The sequence below is a fragment of the Arctopsyche grandis genome, chromosome 5 (assembly GCF_051622035.1).
Source record: "Arctopsyche grandis isolate Sample6627 chromosome 5, ASM5162203v2, whole genome shotgun sequence".
In the NCBI taxonomy this organism is placed as follows: Eukaryota; Metazoa; Arthropoda; class Insecta; order Trichoptera; family Hydropsychidae; genus Arctopsyche; species Arctopsyche grandis.
In genome coordinates, this window is record NC_135359.1 from 26,738,843 (window position 1) to 26,757,950 (window position 19,108).

General features: G+C 35.5%; 2 protein-coding genes across 4 annotated transcripts in view; both read right to left on the reverse strand.

Annotated features, from left to right (window-relative positions):
• Window positions 1–19,108, reverse strand: part of LOC143911804 (CD151 antigen-like) — a 203,689-nt gene that overhangs the window by 119,231 nt on the left and 65,350 nt on the right. The window lies entirely within an intron of this gene.
• SH3PX1 (sorting nexin 33-like protein SH3PX1) lies at window positions 1,223–8,121 on the reverse strand. Of its 3 annotated transcripts, none has more exons than XM_077430849.1 (2): window positions 7,894–8,121; window positions 1,223–3,687 (listed from the first exon to the last, which is right to left on the reverse strand). In XM_077430849.1, the coding sequence occupies exon 2, from the start codon at window positions 3,673–3,675 to the stop codon at window positions 1,963–1,965; it is 1,713 nt and encodes a 570-aa protein (XP_077286975.1). In that variant the 5' UTR covers window positions 3,676–3,687; window positions 7,894–8,121; the 3' UTR covers window positions 1,223–1,962. The 3 variants fall into 3 exon arrangements, with proteins under 3 accessions (XP_077286975.1, XP_077286976.1, XP_077286977.1); XM_077430850.1 differs by lacking the exon at window positions 7,894–8,121 and adding an exon at window positions 7,550–7,593 and having other exon boundaries at window positions 1,229–3,687; XM_077430851.1 differs by lacking the exon at window positions 7,894–8,121 and adding an exon at window positions 5,036–5,127 and having other exon boundaries at window positions 1,229–3,687.

Genomic DNA, 19,108 nt, shown 5'->3' on the forward strand with positions numbered 1-19,108 from the left:
ATGCTAACCACTAGTCCACGCCGCTGTTTGAATAAAAACCTATTAAGTGACAGTATCAATTTTATAATGCATTGATAAAGATAACGATTTTCAAAAAATAGTGATTTCGTAAGAGTACGAGGACTTTGTTCCATAGAGCTCTTGTGATATAGTCATAATGATTGCAAAAGTTCGGTAAAAGATTTGAACCAAAAGAAGAATGAATTTGCAAGTGGTTGACTGTGTATGATTTGAAAGGCATAATCAGATACATACATATTACGAAAAATACATTTGTACGAATCCATGCGGATTACCCTTTAAATCTTTTAAGAATCATTATCGGAATCATTTTATTTTCACAACTCTCTATCACCTTAATTAAGGTACTTCATATAGATATCTCAGCAGATATGTACATCGGTATTGATTTACAATTAGACTTTGCAGATAACAATTTTCGAATTATTGTCAAATAAGCATTAGTGAAAATAATTAAACTTGATTAATAAATAGCCAGTAATCTAATCTTCCTGCAACAATCGAAATTTTTCGAGCATACTAATTAAGAAGACGATACGCATCAATCGATTATTTTTCGTCTTAATTTTATACCATACATTGTTGGATATATTATGTATATATTGAATAATAAAATACATATGCGAGTGTTCCATGAGTAGGTCAACAGCGATTACGATAACATCATACATCGAAGTACGTTCATTTTCAGCAATTTTAGCATTTTATTTGTACACATGAATTTTTATTGATTTTTTTTAAATCGCATAATAAAATTTAGTGACATCGTCTCGTGTAAAAAGCGATGACTGCACATGATGACGTGCGCGCTTAAGAAGATCGCTACCCACAGCTGCTTCTTGTAAGGTGAACGCCTCGAAATAGAAATCTGCTAAAGGTGTTTATGACATCAGCATACTGTTAATATGATTGCATCATAATATCTATCCGATAGCAATTTAAATATGAAAAATTTCAATCGGACACTACTCGAAACCTACCAATAAAAATAACATACGGAATTTGTTGACGCAGCATCGGTTCACATTAATTTTCTGGTAATTTTTCTTGTAATAATTAGCGTCACTGAATATGCTGATAAGCAATGCTGTTATATTTGAATATTACATACATATTCATTAAAAAAGCAGTTGTGCAATGTCGAAGAGGTTATGTCAGTTAATATAAAATACAAACATCTATTGAATAAAAATCTGTTAGTAATGTGTAAAATTTAATTTATTAATTTTTAATATCAAGTTACATTTGATAGTGGTTGCTGAATGTTAAAAAAAATGTTTCTATAATATTATATAAATATATATGTACATATATAAATGTATGAATGTTATAAAAATAACAATATAAACAGTGTCTATGATCCTTACATCTAAATTCATATCCATTTCAATTATTATCATACGCTTGAACGTAGCCGATTAGAAAAGTTTAAAGCCTGGTGATTTAGAAAAAAAAACAGCATTCCTAGGCATTAAAAAGTACAATATGCATATATAAATAGCCAATTTTTAATAAATGATCAAAACTAGGAATATAAATAGGTATACGTGGTAAGTTTTTGGTCATATCACGAAAATATATTATGCAGCGAATATTTTTAAATACATAATAATAAAATCTTAACACAAAAAAAAATATTTATGCAGACTCGCATTGGTTCAGTCTATCAGTGAATGATAATTAAAAATGTACAAAAAATATAAATACATGCAATGGAATTAAATTCATATTAAATATGACATTTTTATACATGCTTACTATATAATAAATGCGTAAAACTAATTAAACAAGAAAAAAGAGTTCATCTTAAAGGTATCGTACCATCAAACGCGTTCCAAGATCGGAAGCGTGTGGAATTTATGGAAATATAAAACAATTTCAATAATCATTAAAAGCTCATTTACATTTTAAAGACAAATTCTATACATTCCGAGGGGCGATTTAAGTCTCGTCGAAATGATTCAATGCAGATTCTAATTTACCTACGATGTTTTTATAAAATTTGATTTGTTCCGTTAGATATTGTTGCATGGCTGCTTTCAGATCGACCGTCCTTTCCGTTTTGAAATGATTCATCTCGGCTAAAAGGGCATATGTGACAACGTCTGTCCTCTTTATGACTTCGTTCAGCTGAATGACCTCCATTTTGCGGTCTGTGGTGAGTTTCTCGCACTCCTTCCTCTTCTGAATCGCGCTCTTCTGAGCGGCCAAAACGTCAGGAAACGAACCTATGATTCCTTTATATATGTGCAATTTGTCACTAAGCGGCTCCCAATCGTGTTTGGGCTGTTCTTCAAAAAGTTTTCCTATGTCTATGTAAGTCCCTCCAGTCTTCCTAATAGCCGCTGTCAACTTCGACGTAGAAATAAGAGAACCACCTTCGTCAAATCCCAAAGCGTTGCCTAAACTGAAAAACGACTCGCCTATTTTTTGATATTCCCTTTTGTATGGGCCTTGATTCTTCTTCGTTTGATCTAAGCAAGTGGCCATTAAGATTTTCACAGCAGAGTCCATATGGTGAATGAAATTGTTGAATTGTTCCGTTTGCGGGTCCACTTGCGAAGGCAATAACGCCTTTTCCGGTGGAAATATAGTGACACAATAATTGGCCCCGACCAATAGATCCTTTTCCGCCTGCCTTTTTCCGGCTTTCCACCGCTTTTCATCCGTGCACGTCAAAAAGTGCTGCAACACATCGCACCTAGAGAGCACGGGATGTCTGCACACCCAATCGATGAATTCTTGCAATTGTATCCGGCGATGTTCGATGAACTGCTCCTCGTATCTTCCGGATATCTGCTTGTCGGGAAGTGGTGGAATGGGAATAAGGCAAAATTTTTCAGTCAACCTTTCGTGCAGCCAATCGAAATGTTTATACCTACGTGATACTTGGATGTTGTTGAAAGACGGCGTGATTTGATAGGCTATATAACTCTTAATACCTTTGAATTTGGATTCCTTTTTAGGCGAAGCTACAATAACGTGATACGGATTCGTATTCTGACTCCACGAATATCCGTCATCCGTTTGGTGAACGAACACTTTGTCGCTATCAATTACGGTCGCGTTGAAAGTGCCCAAGATGTAGCTCTCCCCTCCACTTTTCGAGAATGTGGAAAATCTGTTGTTTTTCTTGGTTACGGATCCGGAATGAGGACCGTTGTAGTTGGACAAGGTGTCCTCATTGTTTATGTCGTTGATCGGCATTCCGGGGAGTGGATAATTGGGTACTTCCTGTGATTGCTGTCTGTGCGCTGCGTTGCCTTGGGATGGATGTCCTCCAGGACCGATCTCGGAGTAGGTGTCATCGTCCCAGTCGTCCTCCCATCCTTCCCCATCACCTTTGGCGTAATTCTGAGGCGGTGCACTGTACTGGGTGCTTTCACCCCAGTCGTCTGCAGTGGGATCGTATCGGTTGCCCTGGGGGGGAGGAGCGACGGGGGGTGCTGCCGGGGTTGAAACAGGTGCTGGGGTGATTTTCTCGACGTACGACGCCGGAAAAAGGCCCATTTTCCCGCTGGAGTTGACTCCCTCCCACCATCCCTCGCCGACGTCAATTCGAGTGACCGTCAAAATCTCATCGGCATTGATGGTCAACTCTGACGAGTTCGGCTCGCCGTTGAACTCGTAGAGCGCGCGCACCTGGTACGACATCGTGGACGATACCTAAAAATAATTACAATTTCATCCATACAGTTACAATGTGCACAGTTATAAGTATCGCTCCTTTAATTAAATCGGCGTGGGTTTTGTTTGGGAGAAGGTGGTTAAATGCGCCGTCAGTGTTTTGCGTGTGACACCTGTCGCCGTTACGTTTTTGACGTAAGTGACGCAAATGAAGAACGCGTGCGAGATAAAAAGCTAAGCCCAATTTTGGAAAACATACAAGCGGTGTAGTTTAATGTGTATTTGGATATATGTTTGTGTGTATGTATGGAAAAGAGGGATGCGTGTCATTTGAGGCGCCGCTTTGACAATTAATTATGGAAAAGCCTTGAGATTAATATCACTTGCAAGTATCCCGTTCTGGAAAACCATATCGATCAATACACGTATCTAATATTTAAACTAAAATTATAACGTATGAGTATGTTAAATCAATCCACATTAGTCGTAACTAGAGGTCGCATAGTCATCGGTGCAATGGTCACAAAAAAGGGGCCTCATGAAAAAAAAAAAAAATGAAAATTGGGGGGCCTAACTAGGCAACTGCTTTATATTAATATGTAGTCATAACTGAGAAATTGACTAAATAAATGAGAAAATAAAACGTAATTGAGCAGAAAAAAGGTTGAAATTACTTCCAGAAGCAATTGATTTTCTCAGGTTTATTCCATAAACGATTTAAATTAACTTCATCTCGTCAGCTGCGAACAAACAGTAATTATGCGGTGAGTGAACTGCTCGTTAACCGCAAATTTAAAGAAGCTAGAATTGTCGAAGCATGCAGGCGATCTTAGCACCATGCACTGGACAAAGAGCAGGTATTGTGTGGGCGATATACACAGAAAAAAAACACGATAAAAATAGAAGCAAATAAATAGACCAAAGTGAGCGATTACGTTTTAGTATCATTACGCTGCTTCTCAATTTCCTCAGATGACAAGAAAACAAAGAAAGACAACGCCCAGACTTGTCCTAGACGTAAGATCAAAGTTCAAAACAAGGATGCGAAAACACACGGAGTGGTATGAGACATCACGTGTTCTTGGCTCTCCGCTGTGACCGTAAACAGTGAGTGTTCCCCCAAACCCGAATTCAGGTGTATTCGCACGTGCAGAATACATATGTTTGGGAGGTTGCACGTGTATGCACATCTATGTATACGCAACCGACAAGTTTCTCCTACAATTCTTTAAATATGTGATTCACCGTTATCACTGTCAAGCAAGGATAAATACAACGATAAAATATCACCGAAAACACTCCAGGGGGTGATTTTTGGGACTGTGTACCATGTATATGGTGCTGCAATTTTTCGCATGATTAAAAATATCTAAAAAAAAACACGTACCACGTACCACTCAGTGTGTTTTCGCCCTAACTGTATGAAAAATCGACACAAAGTAAGTTACGTTACACTTTGTTGAATTATAAAACAGTACTAACAGCAAATAAAATATAAGTTTGACTCGTCGATTCCAAAACATACAATATTGATAAAAAAAAACCTTTCGATAAGAATTCTTCCGACAGGTTGAACGGTAAACTAGCGTTATCAAAGTGTTGTTTGCGATAAGAAATTGCGATAAGAAATGTGTATTATAAAAGATAAGGTGTTTTATAACTAAATGCATTTACTGTCGAAAAGTGAAAAAAGAAATCCTATACTATGTATAAAGTGTAATACGCGGTAATTTTGTAATGCGTCAGTTTCTTTTAATCTATCTTTACCAATTAAGCGGTGACGTGCGCTTTTCGAACTGGAGCTAGACACATTAGTTAATTGTGTAGATAAAAACAGTGACGTCGCTTTAAAAACTAATATTTTCCTATCTATTTTTTCCAAACATGCAATATGTACTGTTGCCGACGAATCTACATACATATGTACATATGTAGCTTCGAAACGGTCAATTGGGAACATCGATGAAGCAATAAGAGATAAATTGAATTTTGATCTTGACCTTGCTGCAAGTAGTAAGACCAGTTGGCTGGCGAGCGTTCAATTCGCTCTATTTTGAAACGATTCCAAATTCTAAAAGTCGAAACAACAAATTTACAATCAAAATAACAAACAATAAATCTATGTACATATGAGTACAAGCAAACAATGACAAATCTAATTCAGTGAATAAGCGTATGACTACACTTACTCATAACACATACACAGATAACGACACTGTCTATGTAAAATTCATAACAAATGGGAAAATTAATGTAAATTGATATATATTTTTTTATCATCATTTTTCATGTCTGACAAAACAAATTAAGGTCAATTCAAACTATCCAGCAGTTCACGGCTACAGCGCAGCAGCTCACGTAAACGACAGTTTCTATTCATATCATACAGCACCTCACGGTACCAACACGTTCAGACAAGTTTTGGCTGAGTGCAAGGCTTATATTACATATACATTAAAGGGAGCGACGATACGGCGCAATATTGCTTCCGAAAATATTCATATGCGCAAGTTAGTACGCGTGCACTCGCCACTATGACGTCACATCGTGTGTGAATATTTCTACATTAGCCAAAGAAAACGGGTTTGCTTGATACTTTACGGTGACATGTACTGCTGTATAGTATGAATAGATTTTGTCGGCTACTGCTGTTACGTCTACCCCTCGTTAGAATGTGTCCATATAAAATGTACTAAAGTATACATTTCGTACCGTTGCTTTCATGCAGTTGCCGGTACGTGCTGTGCTAGTATCAATAGACTTTTTATTTTGTAGCAAATTAATTTAAATACAATTTAATAAAATGCTGAAGTAAAAGTAAAACAAGATAAGTTTTAAATCCGTGCGATACAAACAGTGTCTCATTTCATTTCAATTTGGCAGTAGAATGAAAAACAAGATAAAAATTCTACTTCCGGTTGTCGGATTTTGTTCAATTTTTTTCTATTACTTAAAATCACTATATATATTATACACGTTAAATATCACATGGATAAAAATAATTTAATAGGTCAAAATAAAATAAAGAAATATTGTCTTAAAAAAAATTACTACTTCCGGTTAACGCAATTTGACCAAAACTTTAACAACTTAAAGTTAGTTCATAAAGAATACAAATATAAATTTTCAGCTCGATACTTTCAACTCGTTTAAGGATGTGGAAAAATATACGATTCCTATCAGTTTAGTTAGCTATGTAAGATGTTTTGAGCAAAGTCGACAAACAATAAGAATTCAAAACTTTAAGTTCATTGCAATGAACGTTTATTACCGGGAAATGGTTCTAAAGCCCTTAATTTTAAAAAAATCCAACGAATTATGCTAATAATCTAGTTTGACTCACTTCTGAACACACAATGAAAATCCATTAACCGACACATTTTGTGAAATCGCTCAACAATTTACTCAAAACAATGCAATTGATGGATTTTAAACGTATGTATACCTATTATTATATTAAAATTAGAATATAATAAAATGATTAGCAAATCAGTAGCAGATGAATTGTGAACATAATTTAGTAATAATAATAAAAAAAAAACATTTAAAAAACAAAATCAAACGTATAACAACGATAATTTGATCGTATACTAATTCCGTTAAATTTGCACTATTGATATATTCCGGAAATGCTAATTTGGCAACAGCTTCCTGTTGCAGACATTCATCGCGACCAGGAGAGATCAACGCCTCATTCAAAGGGCATTGAGATCGTTGCGGAAAAAAATGACAGACCATTCGTCATACACACACACATTTGGAACTCCAACGAAAAGATTACCGGTTTCTTACGAAACAGCCTAATCACACACAAGGCCAACTATAACTGCACACGTTAAATTCGCACGCGAAAGAATCAAAATTCAACAAAAGAATATGTAGACTCGAAGAAGAACATAACCTCAAAGCGCGCACCAAACGTCACCTTCCATTCATTAAAAAAACTCCACTGCGCATGCGCTCAAACCAAAATACATACAATATTGAAAACGAAATGAATTCACACACACACACACACACACATTTCGCAAAATCACTGCAAACACTCCAAACTACATATGTACATAGACAACAGGATGACAGGGGCGCAACGTCAAAATTGACACAAGTACGAATGTAGGGCGACAGGTGGTGTGACACATGTATATGAGTTCGTCGGTAAAGTATACGTCAAGTTGAACGTCAGCGAAGGTGCAGTGGGGCGGGGTGGGGCGGGGTGGGCTGAGCGCTGCGACATAACCTCACCGCTGGTTTGTTCGGGCGTCGGTGTGGGGCGCAGCGCCCTTTGTAGGCGTGGGGTCTTCGCAGGCGGTGCGGGGGCGCGCGCTCGGGGGGCGCTAGTGGGGCGCAGGGGTCGGTGCAAGTGCAGCCGCCGCCGCGGCGCACGTCATCTGTGCGTGAAGTTGCGTCGCCGAGCCGTGGCGGTGGCGCCACTGTCGCTTTTCGCCCGTCTCGCTCTCGCCTACCGCCGTGTCTCTCTCCCTCCTTCGAGAATTATTACTCATCGAGACGGTGCTGTATTTACGCGGCCGTTGCTTATCGTTGTCGTCGGCCATTGTCCAAATCGTGCTCGTTCAAACTGAACACCCGTTATTTATCAAATTCCGTGTAAATTTAAATTAACTGCACGAGTTTTCTTTTTATCGCAAATCCTTTTCCTAGTTCAGCGATGGCGAAACAATGGCACGCGCGCCAAATTTTTGGCGCCGGAGAAATTCTCTGGGCTGTTTCAGCAATAAGGAATAGGAAAGTTAAATGAACATTTAAAAGAATTCCCCTTGAAACTTCTCATTAATTCATTAATTCGGAACTATCAGTTATCGAGAGCTCACTCAATTGGTGGTTTCTGATTGGATGGAGGCGATGGATGAATCTAGCATGGTTGTTGGAGCAGTTTTTCTAGATTTTAAGCGAGCGTTCGAGACAGTAGATAGGAATATTTTATTACAAAAATGATATAAGTCAGGAATAAATGGTATAGTATTACAGTGGCTTCAATCATACTTAAATAATAGAAGGCAAATAGTAAAAATTGATAAGGTGTTATCCTCTGAATTTGTAACACCTTATGGAGTGCCGCAAGGGTCCAAATTAGGACCCTTATTATTTATATTATATATAAACGATATTGTTAAGGTAATTAAGATGTGTAAAATACATTTGTTTGCAGATGATACATTTATATATATAATTGGAAAGAATGTTGATGTAATGTCTGAGATTTTAAATATAGAATTAAATTATGTGAATGACTGGTTGTGTGAAAATAAATTAAAGTTGAATGTGAATAAAACAAAAATGATGTGGTTGAATGGTAAAAATAAAAATATATTGAATGAAATTAGAATTGATGATAAGTTAATTGAAAAAGTTGAAAATATAAAATACTTAGGTGTATACATAGATTCAGGACTAAATTTTAAAATGCACGCTGACTATATAATAAAAAAAATGGCTAGAAAAGTTGGTGTATTATGTAGATTAAGAAATATTTTAAGTAAAAAAAGTAAAATTTTAGTGTTTAATTCAATTGTCTTGCCACATGTGGTTTATTGTGCCACTGTGCTTAATTTGTTTAGTGGCCAAGATTTAGAAAAAATGCAAAAAATACAGAATAAAGCTATGAGAGCTATGTATTTTGAATGTGAGTAGATTTAAGAGTATTGGAAGTATGTTAGATGAATTAGGATGGATGAGTATTAGAATTAGTCTAAATATTAGTACATTGTCTTTTGTTTATAAGTTAGATCATAAGTTATTACCTAAGTATTTTGATGATTATATAATAAGGAATAGAGATAAACATAGTTTTTATACTAGAAATAAGGACAAACTAGTTGTAAGTAGAGTAAGAAAGAATAAGACGGCTGGGGGTGTTTTTCACAGGGGTGTGCTCATGTATAATGCCCTCCCTGAGTGCGTCAGGTCTGCTTAAAACATGGATGCATTCCTGCGAGGTGCGAAGAGACACCTCTGTGAGGGACAGTACATATAAGTTAATTATAAATTTTAGAGTTAAGTATAATAATTAAGATGTATTTTTAAATTAGCTTGATAGCTAAAATATATATAAATAAATAAATAACTGTGGGTCTTGGCTAGGGTTGTCAGGCGTCCCGATTAATCGGGATTGTCACCAGTTTTAGGTCTCGTATCTCGTATCTCGTAGCCCAAATGTCCCGGTTTACTACTTTTTAAATTTACCGGTCGCTAACCTAGGCTCTATCCTAGCTGCTGGGAGCACTTGGTTATAATTCCCTCATGTCACGACGTAGAGTATATTTGAAGAAGCAAGTTCCTGGGTTGTTTTAGTGAGCAATCCTCAAATTCGTGCTTACAGCACATTATCTGTAATATGAGTAGGGTTTTCAGTAAAGGGCGGATAGGGAGCGTGCTTTTTCCTGGAATCAGGGCGTTTTGAGTCTATTTACAAAGCTAGAGTACATAATAAAAGTTGGGTGAACCTTTTACAACAATTGAACAATAGCATTTACAACAATTGAACAACAAACGGCGCGCTGTGGATCCGGCCACTAGTTGTCAGGCGTCCCGATTAATCGGGATTGTCACCAGTTTTAAGTCTCGTGTCGCGGTGTCCCGAACAAACCTCTCGGGACGCCCAAATGTCCCGGTTTACTACTTTTTAAATTTCTTCAAAAGTTTTTAACTCAGAATTAACATAAACTATAAACAAAAAGTCGATGTCTGGTAAACACTGCAGCAATATTCAACAATGAACTATCCCGGGAGGTTTGTTCGGGACACCTTATTTACTTTTTAAAGGTATAAGACAGAGACAAATAGTTCATTGTTGAATATTGCTGCAGTGATTACCAGACTGTCTGATCCAGACATCGACTTTTTGTTTATAGTTTATGTTAATTCTGAGTTAAAAACTCTTGAAGAAATTTAAAAAGTAGTAAACCGGAAAATTTGGGCGTCCCGAGAGGTTTGTTCAGGACACCGGGACACGAGACTTAAAACTGGTGACAATCTCGATTAATCGGGACGCCTGACAACCCTACTCATATTACAGATATGTGCTGTAACCACGAATTTGATGTTGCTCACCAAAACAGCCAGGAACTTGCTTCTCCAAAATATACTCTACGTCGTGACATGAAGGAATTATAACCAAGTGCTCCCAGCAGCTAGGATAGAGCCAAGGATAGCGACCGTATACTATCATACATGCATAAATGATATATTTTAAGTTGAATTTTAGATTTGTGGACACCGTTTGGTAGTGTTGGGGTAATATTATATTTAAATACTATGGAAAGTCAATTTTCTCAGCTCGAAGAGAGGAAGTATATGTATGTACATAAACACTCGAGATTTTTTACGCCTCTCCATTCGAAAGCCACTTCGATATTTCAACGACGACCTTTTTTAAGGCAAAAACTCCTTTTCGACGTTTTCCACTATGACCTTTTTGTAACGAAAATATACGCCCAAAAGTCTACGATGACCTTTAGAAATCCATTAAAATAAAGTAATATAAAAGAAGTTCAGATTCATATGAATTCCGCTATTATAAGCAAATTAGAAAGATAATCGAGACCACCAAAAAGTCTGCAAAAAGTTCAGTCAAAGATAGAGTTAATAATATTTTTTCATGTTTGATGAGTTTAAATAAATCTACGTTTAAAAATATTGAAAAGTTCTGAGGAGTTGAACATTTCAATGAGATATATAATAGAATATTCATATCCAAACATCAAAAATGAAATGAAAATTACTCAACGTATAAGTAAAGGATTTATCAGTGCAGTTTGTTTAATTTGTACAACTTGCAGTTTGTGAATTTTGCATGTTTGAACAACTTAAGAGTTTACATAGCTCTTCAATGCATTTGTTCATGCTTCATGAATCTCCCTTGTATTTCCAACCATTTATACAATTATACAAATTATAAAAATAAATATAGATACTGCGTTCGTTCTTGAGATATTACTCAGATTGTTATAAATATATAGAAAAAAATTGAGAAAACCGATAGTAAAATCTAGAAAACATGCCTATGTAGTAGCAGTAAAGAAAAACACTGGGAATATATTAGGTATACAAAGCATGCTACGAATGTAGTCGATGAATACAAATGAAATCTGCGATAACAAATACATATTTGCAATAAAAAGGAAAAAAAATCATGAAACGGAGAATGTATTAATTAACAAATTGCGTACAATCGCATTGAAATATGAAAGAAAAACGTAAACAAAATTAAACACTCGTACATATTTTGAAATAGTGAGATTATGAATGAAGTTTTTACGGTCTGACACTATATCAGTGAATGCGTAGGAATGTCATATATGTATTTCGAAACGAGTTGTTTGCACAAACACATTATACAACTTTTAAAGAGATAACCGTAATATTTGACATAACCAAATAAAAATCAAGATGAAATGTAACATAACTAGGTAATTTAGAACACACGTCCATAGAGCACAAACATGACTAGTGAACACTCAACTTTGTTCCCATTTTTTGAACTTTTCAAAATTACGTAATATATTTCCGACTATTTAATCTACAAAAGTCATAAATTTCAACCTTAATTTTAAATGACACATCAAATACTACACAATAGAAAATAAATGTCATTGGAAGCTACAAACAATTGAAAAACTTCGATTAATTGGGTATTGAGAACATATCAGCATTATATTTTCATTATTCATCATGTACATACATATATGAAGATGTACATATGTATAATGGTTTCTGATTTCCCGGGACACGGGATGGAGCTCCGGATCGTTCCCGGGATTCCAGAGGACGGTTTCCGGAAAGATGCACTAAATTGCACTGAATAGTAGCGCAGTTTCGAGAAGTTTGAATTTTCAAAGGCGCTTAAAAAGAACTTACGCAATAGAATTTCACAAAAAAAGGTTAGCACCCCCGGATAACATACAAATACCCCTTGACGATTTTTTGTGGAATTCTATAGCGCTGGTTCTCCTTGAGCATCTTTGAAAGTTTGGATGTCTCGAGAGTGCAATTATCTCGAGTTCATTTTTCCGGTCACCCCCGAGGACATACATATGACTTTTTTTTCAATTTAAATTATTTTTTATTCGTATAAAATTTGTTTATTTATTTACAAAATATTGAAAAAAAAGTCAATAATAAATATGAGCCGTTATAATTGAACGTTAAATAAGTCCACTTTTCTTCATTTCGGGAAATATCTTGCAAGACATTAAATATAATGTTTATAAATACAGTTGGCTTGTAGTACGTTTATTCTTCTTTTCCAAGATTGTTACTAGCTATACCTCCACATATCACACAGGATGCCTTTTCGTGACATACAATATATATTAATTAATAACGCGATGTCTTAAGCCGAGGGTCTCTGTGCTAAAAACCCACATTTGTATGCTGAGGTCAATTATTCAAATCCCCGCAGTTCCACAATTGGCCGTGGCGAGGATTCGAGATGTCGGGACGGCCGCCATAGAAAAGGTCGATTATAATTTATGTGACAAATTTGTTTCCATGTGCCGTTTTGCCACTGATGTTAGCGCATTGCGCAACAATAGAATTTCACCGTTGTTACAATATTACTTTCGGCGTGTAATCGTGGGAAAAATGCGAGTTTTTCCTCCCGGCATTTATTGTTCGCGAAGAACGAGTTTGGCCATGGCGATATATTATTCGCTTTCATTCACCACGTGAAATTGTTTCGTCTTTTGCGAAAGCCAATAGCAACGATTCGTGCAGTGATTTATTGAGACAGTCGCCTGGATAACATCTTTTATTCGTACTTACTTGCTACCTCTATCTATTAATTTCGCATACGACATATGCTACATCTACATATTTTAACACTAATTTATTGAGTCGTCGACGTTTTGTTCGAGTTACGTCTTTAAGATTTCAATTGAAAAAACATTTTGTGTGTATATGTATATTAAAACGTAGTCTTAACTATTATATGTAAATTACATTAAAATATAAACAGCGTATAATATAATATAAATATTTTTGTCGAAATACAGTTCACTTTAGGAAGCGTGACAAAAAGACCGACAGATGGTTTTGAAATGATAAAAAAGCGACTTCATAAAAATATTGAAGAGTTGTATAAATAAACATCATATTCGTGTGAAGATAAACCTCTCAATATAAGCTCAAGGCAATCGCAGATCACGTATTTTTTCCTTATTTGAACACGTCCAATAATTTGTTTTCACAGTGAATGAAAATGATGAAACGTAGTTCAAAGATAAGTGTAACATATAGCTCCAGAGCACCAAAAAGATAATATATATTTTTTAATTAAATATATAAATACTTACGATGTATCAAGGTGATACAGCTAATTAGATAAAATGGCAAAGTACTGCTAAAATATGAGTTTCTTGAACGAAGCGTAGTAATAATAGTTAAATGTATTAAAAGACATTCATTAGCAAATGTATGAGCGAGCGACACCCGACACACAAAAGGAATTGTCTTGGGTTTCCTCGGGTTTTTCAATGCAAATACGACACAAAGACCCTGTATTTTTTAGCCGAGAAATAACACACCAGTTTTAAAATTGTATGGAGTAATTATGTGCCTATAATAAATCATTTTTAAATAAAAATTACTTCGAATAATAACAACGTAAAGTGAAATAATTGAGATATTAATGAACTTGTGTGTACGCAATGTCGAGTAATTAATTATCGTCGGAGAGACGGTACCGCTTGTCTATTTTGGTTAATTACGGATGAATTTCCATTTTCTTTTCAATTCTAATCAGAGAAGACATTTCACCCTTACTTCCGTTTTGTAGGTTACAAATTCATCCACAGCATCAATCATATAAAATGTCAAAAGGAATTTTCACTCAGGCGAGCTTCGCATTCTTTGGCATAGTGATAAAAAACCAGCTGTAGTATGTACGTAATACTAAAGTTTTCAATAGACATAAATGTCTTTTTTTTCTTTTAGGGATTTGAAATTCCAAGTTGATACGAGCTATTTGTTTTCTTCTTCAAAAAAAAAAACAAACCAACTATCTCGCCCTATTGTAGTAGATATGAACGTTGTATGCTTGACATAATGAGGAAAGACAGGAAACGGAATACGTGGGTAAAAGAAGAATGAGAATGGTAGTGGATATAGTGGATAGAGTGAGGAGATAGAAATGGCAATGGGTGGGACACGCAGCTAGAAGAATGGACAAAAGGTGGACAAAATAAGTGCTAGAATGGTACCCGAGAGAATGAAAAAGGGGTAAAAGGAAGATCGCAGGAAATATGGGTAGACGAAATCAGGAAAATGTGAGGGGTGAGATGGATAAGAGTTGCGCAAAACAGAAATGAGTGGAAGCATGTCGGAGAGGCTTTCATCCAGCAGTAGATGATGAATAGCTGTAGATGATGATGATGATGATAATATTATATTAAATACGTGTATATATTAATAACATTTCCAATACACTTCTGTGGATAATTATAAAACGAGTCTGTCTATTTAATACATATTTTATTAACGAACTGAGAATAATCTCCAACGGTACTGCATTTTCAACAACTCTTATCAATTGTTTTAATAATAAAATTTGTGTAAATACTATGTATATGTATGAACATTACATATATTGAACTTCTTGCGAACGTCTGAGGTAGTTAGTAGTTTTGGGATTATTGAGTATTTTGATAACAAAAAGTTGAAAACTGAAATAAAATTAACAATTCATAATGTGAAAAGATTATTATAAAAATGATGAATAGAAATTTTACGGTTTTTTTTTTTTAATTATGTTGCATTTTTCCAGTATATAATAATGTTATTTAAAATTAAATAATAAACTCAAATCTTCAGTTTTGTGCTATTTGTCATAAAATAAGAGGTTGATATTTCATTGAGATATGATAAACATATATTGCACCTATGTAATTACCGAGTCGCAAAAACGTTAGTTGCAAGCATTTTTTTGTCTCGCTTGCTTGTACATTATTATGTCTTGCTTTGATATAAAACTTAATTTTTCGATGCCTATTCAAAATCTGTAATATATAAAAGTTGCACACACTATGTATGAATCTTTTATCAAGAGACTTAAACTTATTAGGAACCAAAGCAATCAGAATTTTAACCAAAATAGACGTATACATATGTACATACATACGTGTAACAGCTTTCCAAAATCATCGAGTCAATTGTCAATTCAGAATTTTTTAGTTCCGACCCAAATACATCTCGAGGTATACATACATATGTATGTAAAGTGGTCAATATGTGAGTCAACATTTACCAATTTCGTGATTATTTGGCTCGATTTGGCTCAGTTCGCAACAGGTTTTCAACCCCGGTGTCCCGCCATAATAAGATTACCGACGTACACACATTTTGGAATTTTAATCGGCCGCTTTTCACATTTTCCGAGGATAATAATTTAATAATTCATCGGGTGTACCTATTTCAATAACGTAACACATTACAATATATGAGCGTGAACACCGAGCGTAATATTCAGCGTCGCGAGGGGCGCGCGGCCATTAGGCCCTTTTGTAATATGGCGTTGGAAGTTGCGCCAATATGAGCCTTAATGGCGAAGGGCATTCCGCAAGGGGCGGCTCGTGTAAATCATCTCCCGATGATGGACACCGACGTCGTGGACAAAAAGCGACCATACTCGTCGAGGTACGTCTCGAGAGAGTTTTGCTCCCCCCCATGAGCTTTTTGAAATGTCGCGCTAACGATGTCGCGGCTGGAGGCGACATTTTCTAGCCACTCTGTACACAAATGATGCTGTGATTACACTTTGGTGAGCCAAGTCTTTCACTCTATACAAATTGTGGATTATTAAAAAATATCATTTTATTTATATACATATATAGCACAGAACTACATAGAACCAGCAGTATGGCTCATTGGTTGGGTTGTTTATGTTTAGCACCAAATGATTATTGGGTTCGATTCCGGGCTAATCATTATTACTGCTGGTTAGACTTGGATATTTGTGACTCCAAGTCGATCGTTTCTTATCAGAGTTTGCCGGGAAATTATCTTATTTTATTATTATTAATGTTGAAAGAATGACGCTTTGCAACAATATTAATCAATTGACCCGACAATTTACAGAAAAATGTATTAAAGTTTGTGTGAATTTGTGTTATTGACAGTAATGAATGATACTATTGTTAATTTCAATGATGGTTACAAAGCAAATGTATGTACATACATATGTATAAGACAATGGACACTGGTGTTTTTGTTTTTGTAAAAAAATATTAAGTGAAGGCGTACGTAGTTCTTTGAATAAAGAAAGCAGGTGAATCTACACTTCAGTTCCAATAATATTTTTTTACAATATTTTAGAATACTTGTACGCCACTGTTATCCGTTTTGTTTTAAAAATAAAAAAAAGTGTTTAAGAGGGCTGTACACCTGAAACCTTAATTTTGTTAACGTTCCTTTCTTCGATATATATATTGAGTGTATGTATTTATTGAGTGAATGCGACAATATATATCAATATATATATTGAGTGAATGCGACAGTTGCGCTTCGACGAGATAAAACGTATTTTAAATTGACAAAATCGAGGTTTCGTATTCTCCTATTTTCTTCTCCAAAACTGGACCAATTTTAAAAAAAAAATCATCATCGGTATGAGAAAGATACTTTTTGTGCATCTATCGGCGTATTTTTTTTAAAATCGACCGTTAAATAAGCACGCTGGACTCGTTTCGTGGGTTTAAAAAAGAGGCGATTTTATAGATGTTTGGCGGCTCCTAGCTCCTATAAAAAATAATTAATCAAAAAAATAAAACGATAGATGCACCCCAATGGTGGATATCCATAGCATATTAAAAAATAATTTCTCTAGTGCCATAATTGAGGAAGGGAGAAGTATAGTACGTTTGTATGGACAAGGCGCTGCTGTCCAGCCCTCTTAATACCAAATTTTATAATTTACATACACACACATACATACACAATGTGAATACCGGAAATCAAAACGGACCTATGTAAGTGCCAAAAAATTCAAAATTGGTTTTGTGCCAGAAATACGTACCTACTATACGTTTTATGCCAGCGACAATGCTTTAAAATATGGTCAAAGTCCCCAAAATCGATTTTTAATAGTTTATATCAATAGCAAGTTTGTATTGCTTGTACAATGTATTGACGAAAACCAATGTACATATCTCAAACTCTGAAAGGTGGCACTTAGGTCCTTTTTGATTTCCGGTATTCATATGTACGTTTAATTCTTAACGTTTAACAAAAGCACGCATCTGAGCTGTCATACTCTCATACTGCAAAAAGATATTTCTAATACAAATATTAGAGATTCATTGTTTTCAAATACATAGTGGCCAAATTTTGAAACACATACATATGTAGTTTACCTAATGAATTAGTAGCTTCTAGTACTGCAAAACTCCTTTGAAATAAGTCCTTTTGTATTTCTTCCTATAATTATTGTATTTTTGTTTCCTCTTGTATTTTCTACTATTTTATTTTGATTCTCGTTTTCGTTTTATTTAATTTTATATTATTTTTGTTATTATTATTATTGACAAGCTTCTTGAATTTATTGGCTATGCCGCCTCTCTCAAATAATTTAAATGAATAAACAAATTATAGCTGAATTTCCCGGCATTGCTCGACTGCATTTTAACTTTGGTTAAAAAGAAAAAATATTTGAACTTTTTCTATTGAAAAAGTTCTTAGTTTATAGTAATGTTGCGTGAACATCAAGAAGGTTTTCCAAGATTGGAGTGAAATAAGCAGTGAGTAGAGGTAATTTGTTGTTGATTCCTCGATCAATTAGCTCCAAATGAAGCATGGAACAAATATATATCAGTGCTGGCAAATCAGTAGTCGACCAGCACCAATCACCTAATCTCGTTACAATACCATATGATAGTGTTGCGTAGGGGTGGGTGGAGGATCCAAATAAAAAGCCAAAGTCGCTTCACAGCTTTTATTGGGTGATTAAGGAGATCTACACACCGCCAGTGCTCCGTCTAGAATGTCTTGGTATGGCCTAAGTACTTGCTTATAAAGGACAGGTCGCTCAGTGCATCTTCCTTCACACGTTTGTTTACCTATTGTTATAGTCACGTACCAGATATGCAGTCCCACGGTCTCGCGCTGTCAGTTCTGAGAACTCTAGCGGGAAGTGGCTGGGTACCGTCACCGACCACTAAATCCATTCGGGGGTCTCCATTGTTAGCCGACAGCACTTAAGCCTGGAGATAATCCTTGAAAACCAATTATAACGGCGGCTCCTTTTAGCATATGCTACAATAGTATACCAACTTTGCTACTCCTTAATCAAAAACTGTAGACTTGTATATTGGACAATGAAGCACTTGTCGTTACTCAATTCATTGTGGGTGATGAATTGCCCGGAAAATTATATGAGACGTTTTCGCGATGCAATATTGCATTGGTGTGCCTGTCAATAGTGATGCAGTGAAAATGCTCATATGGTGCA

What these genes read in the sequence shown, in the direction of transcription:
- SH3PX1 (XM_077430849.1), bottom strand. Translation starts at nt 3,675, where the DNA reads ATGTCGTACCAGGTGCGCGCGCTCTACGAGTTCAACGGCGAGCCGAAC.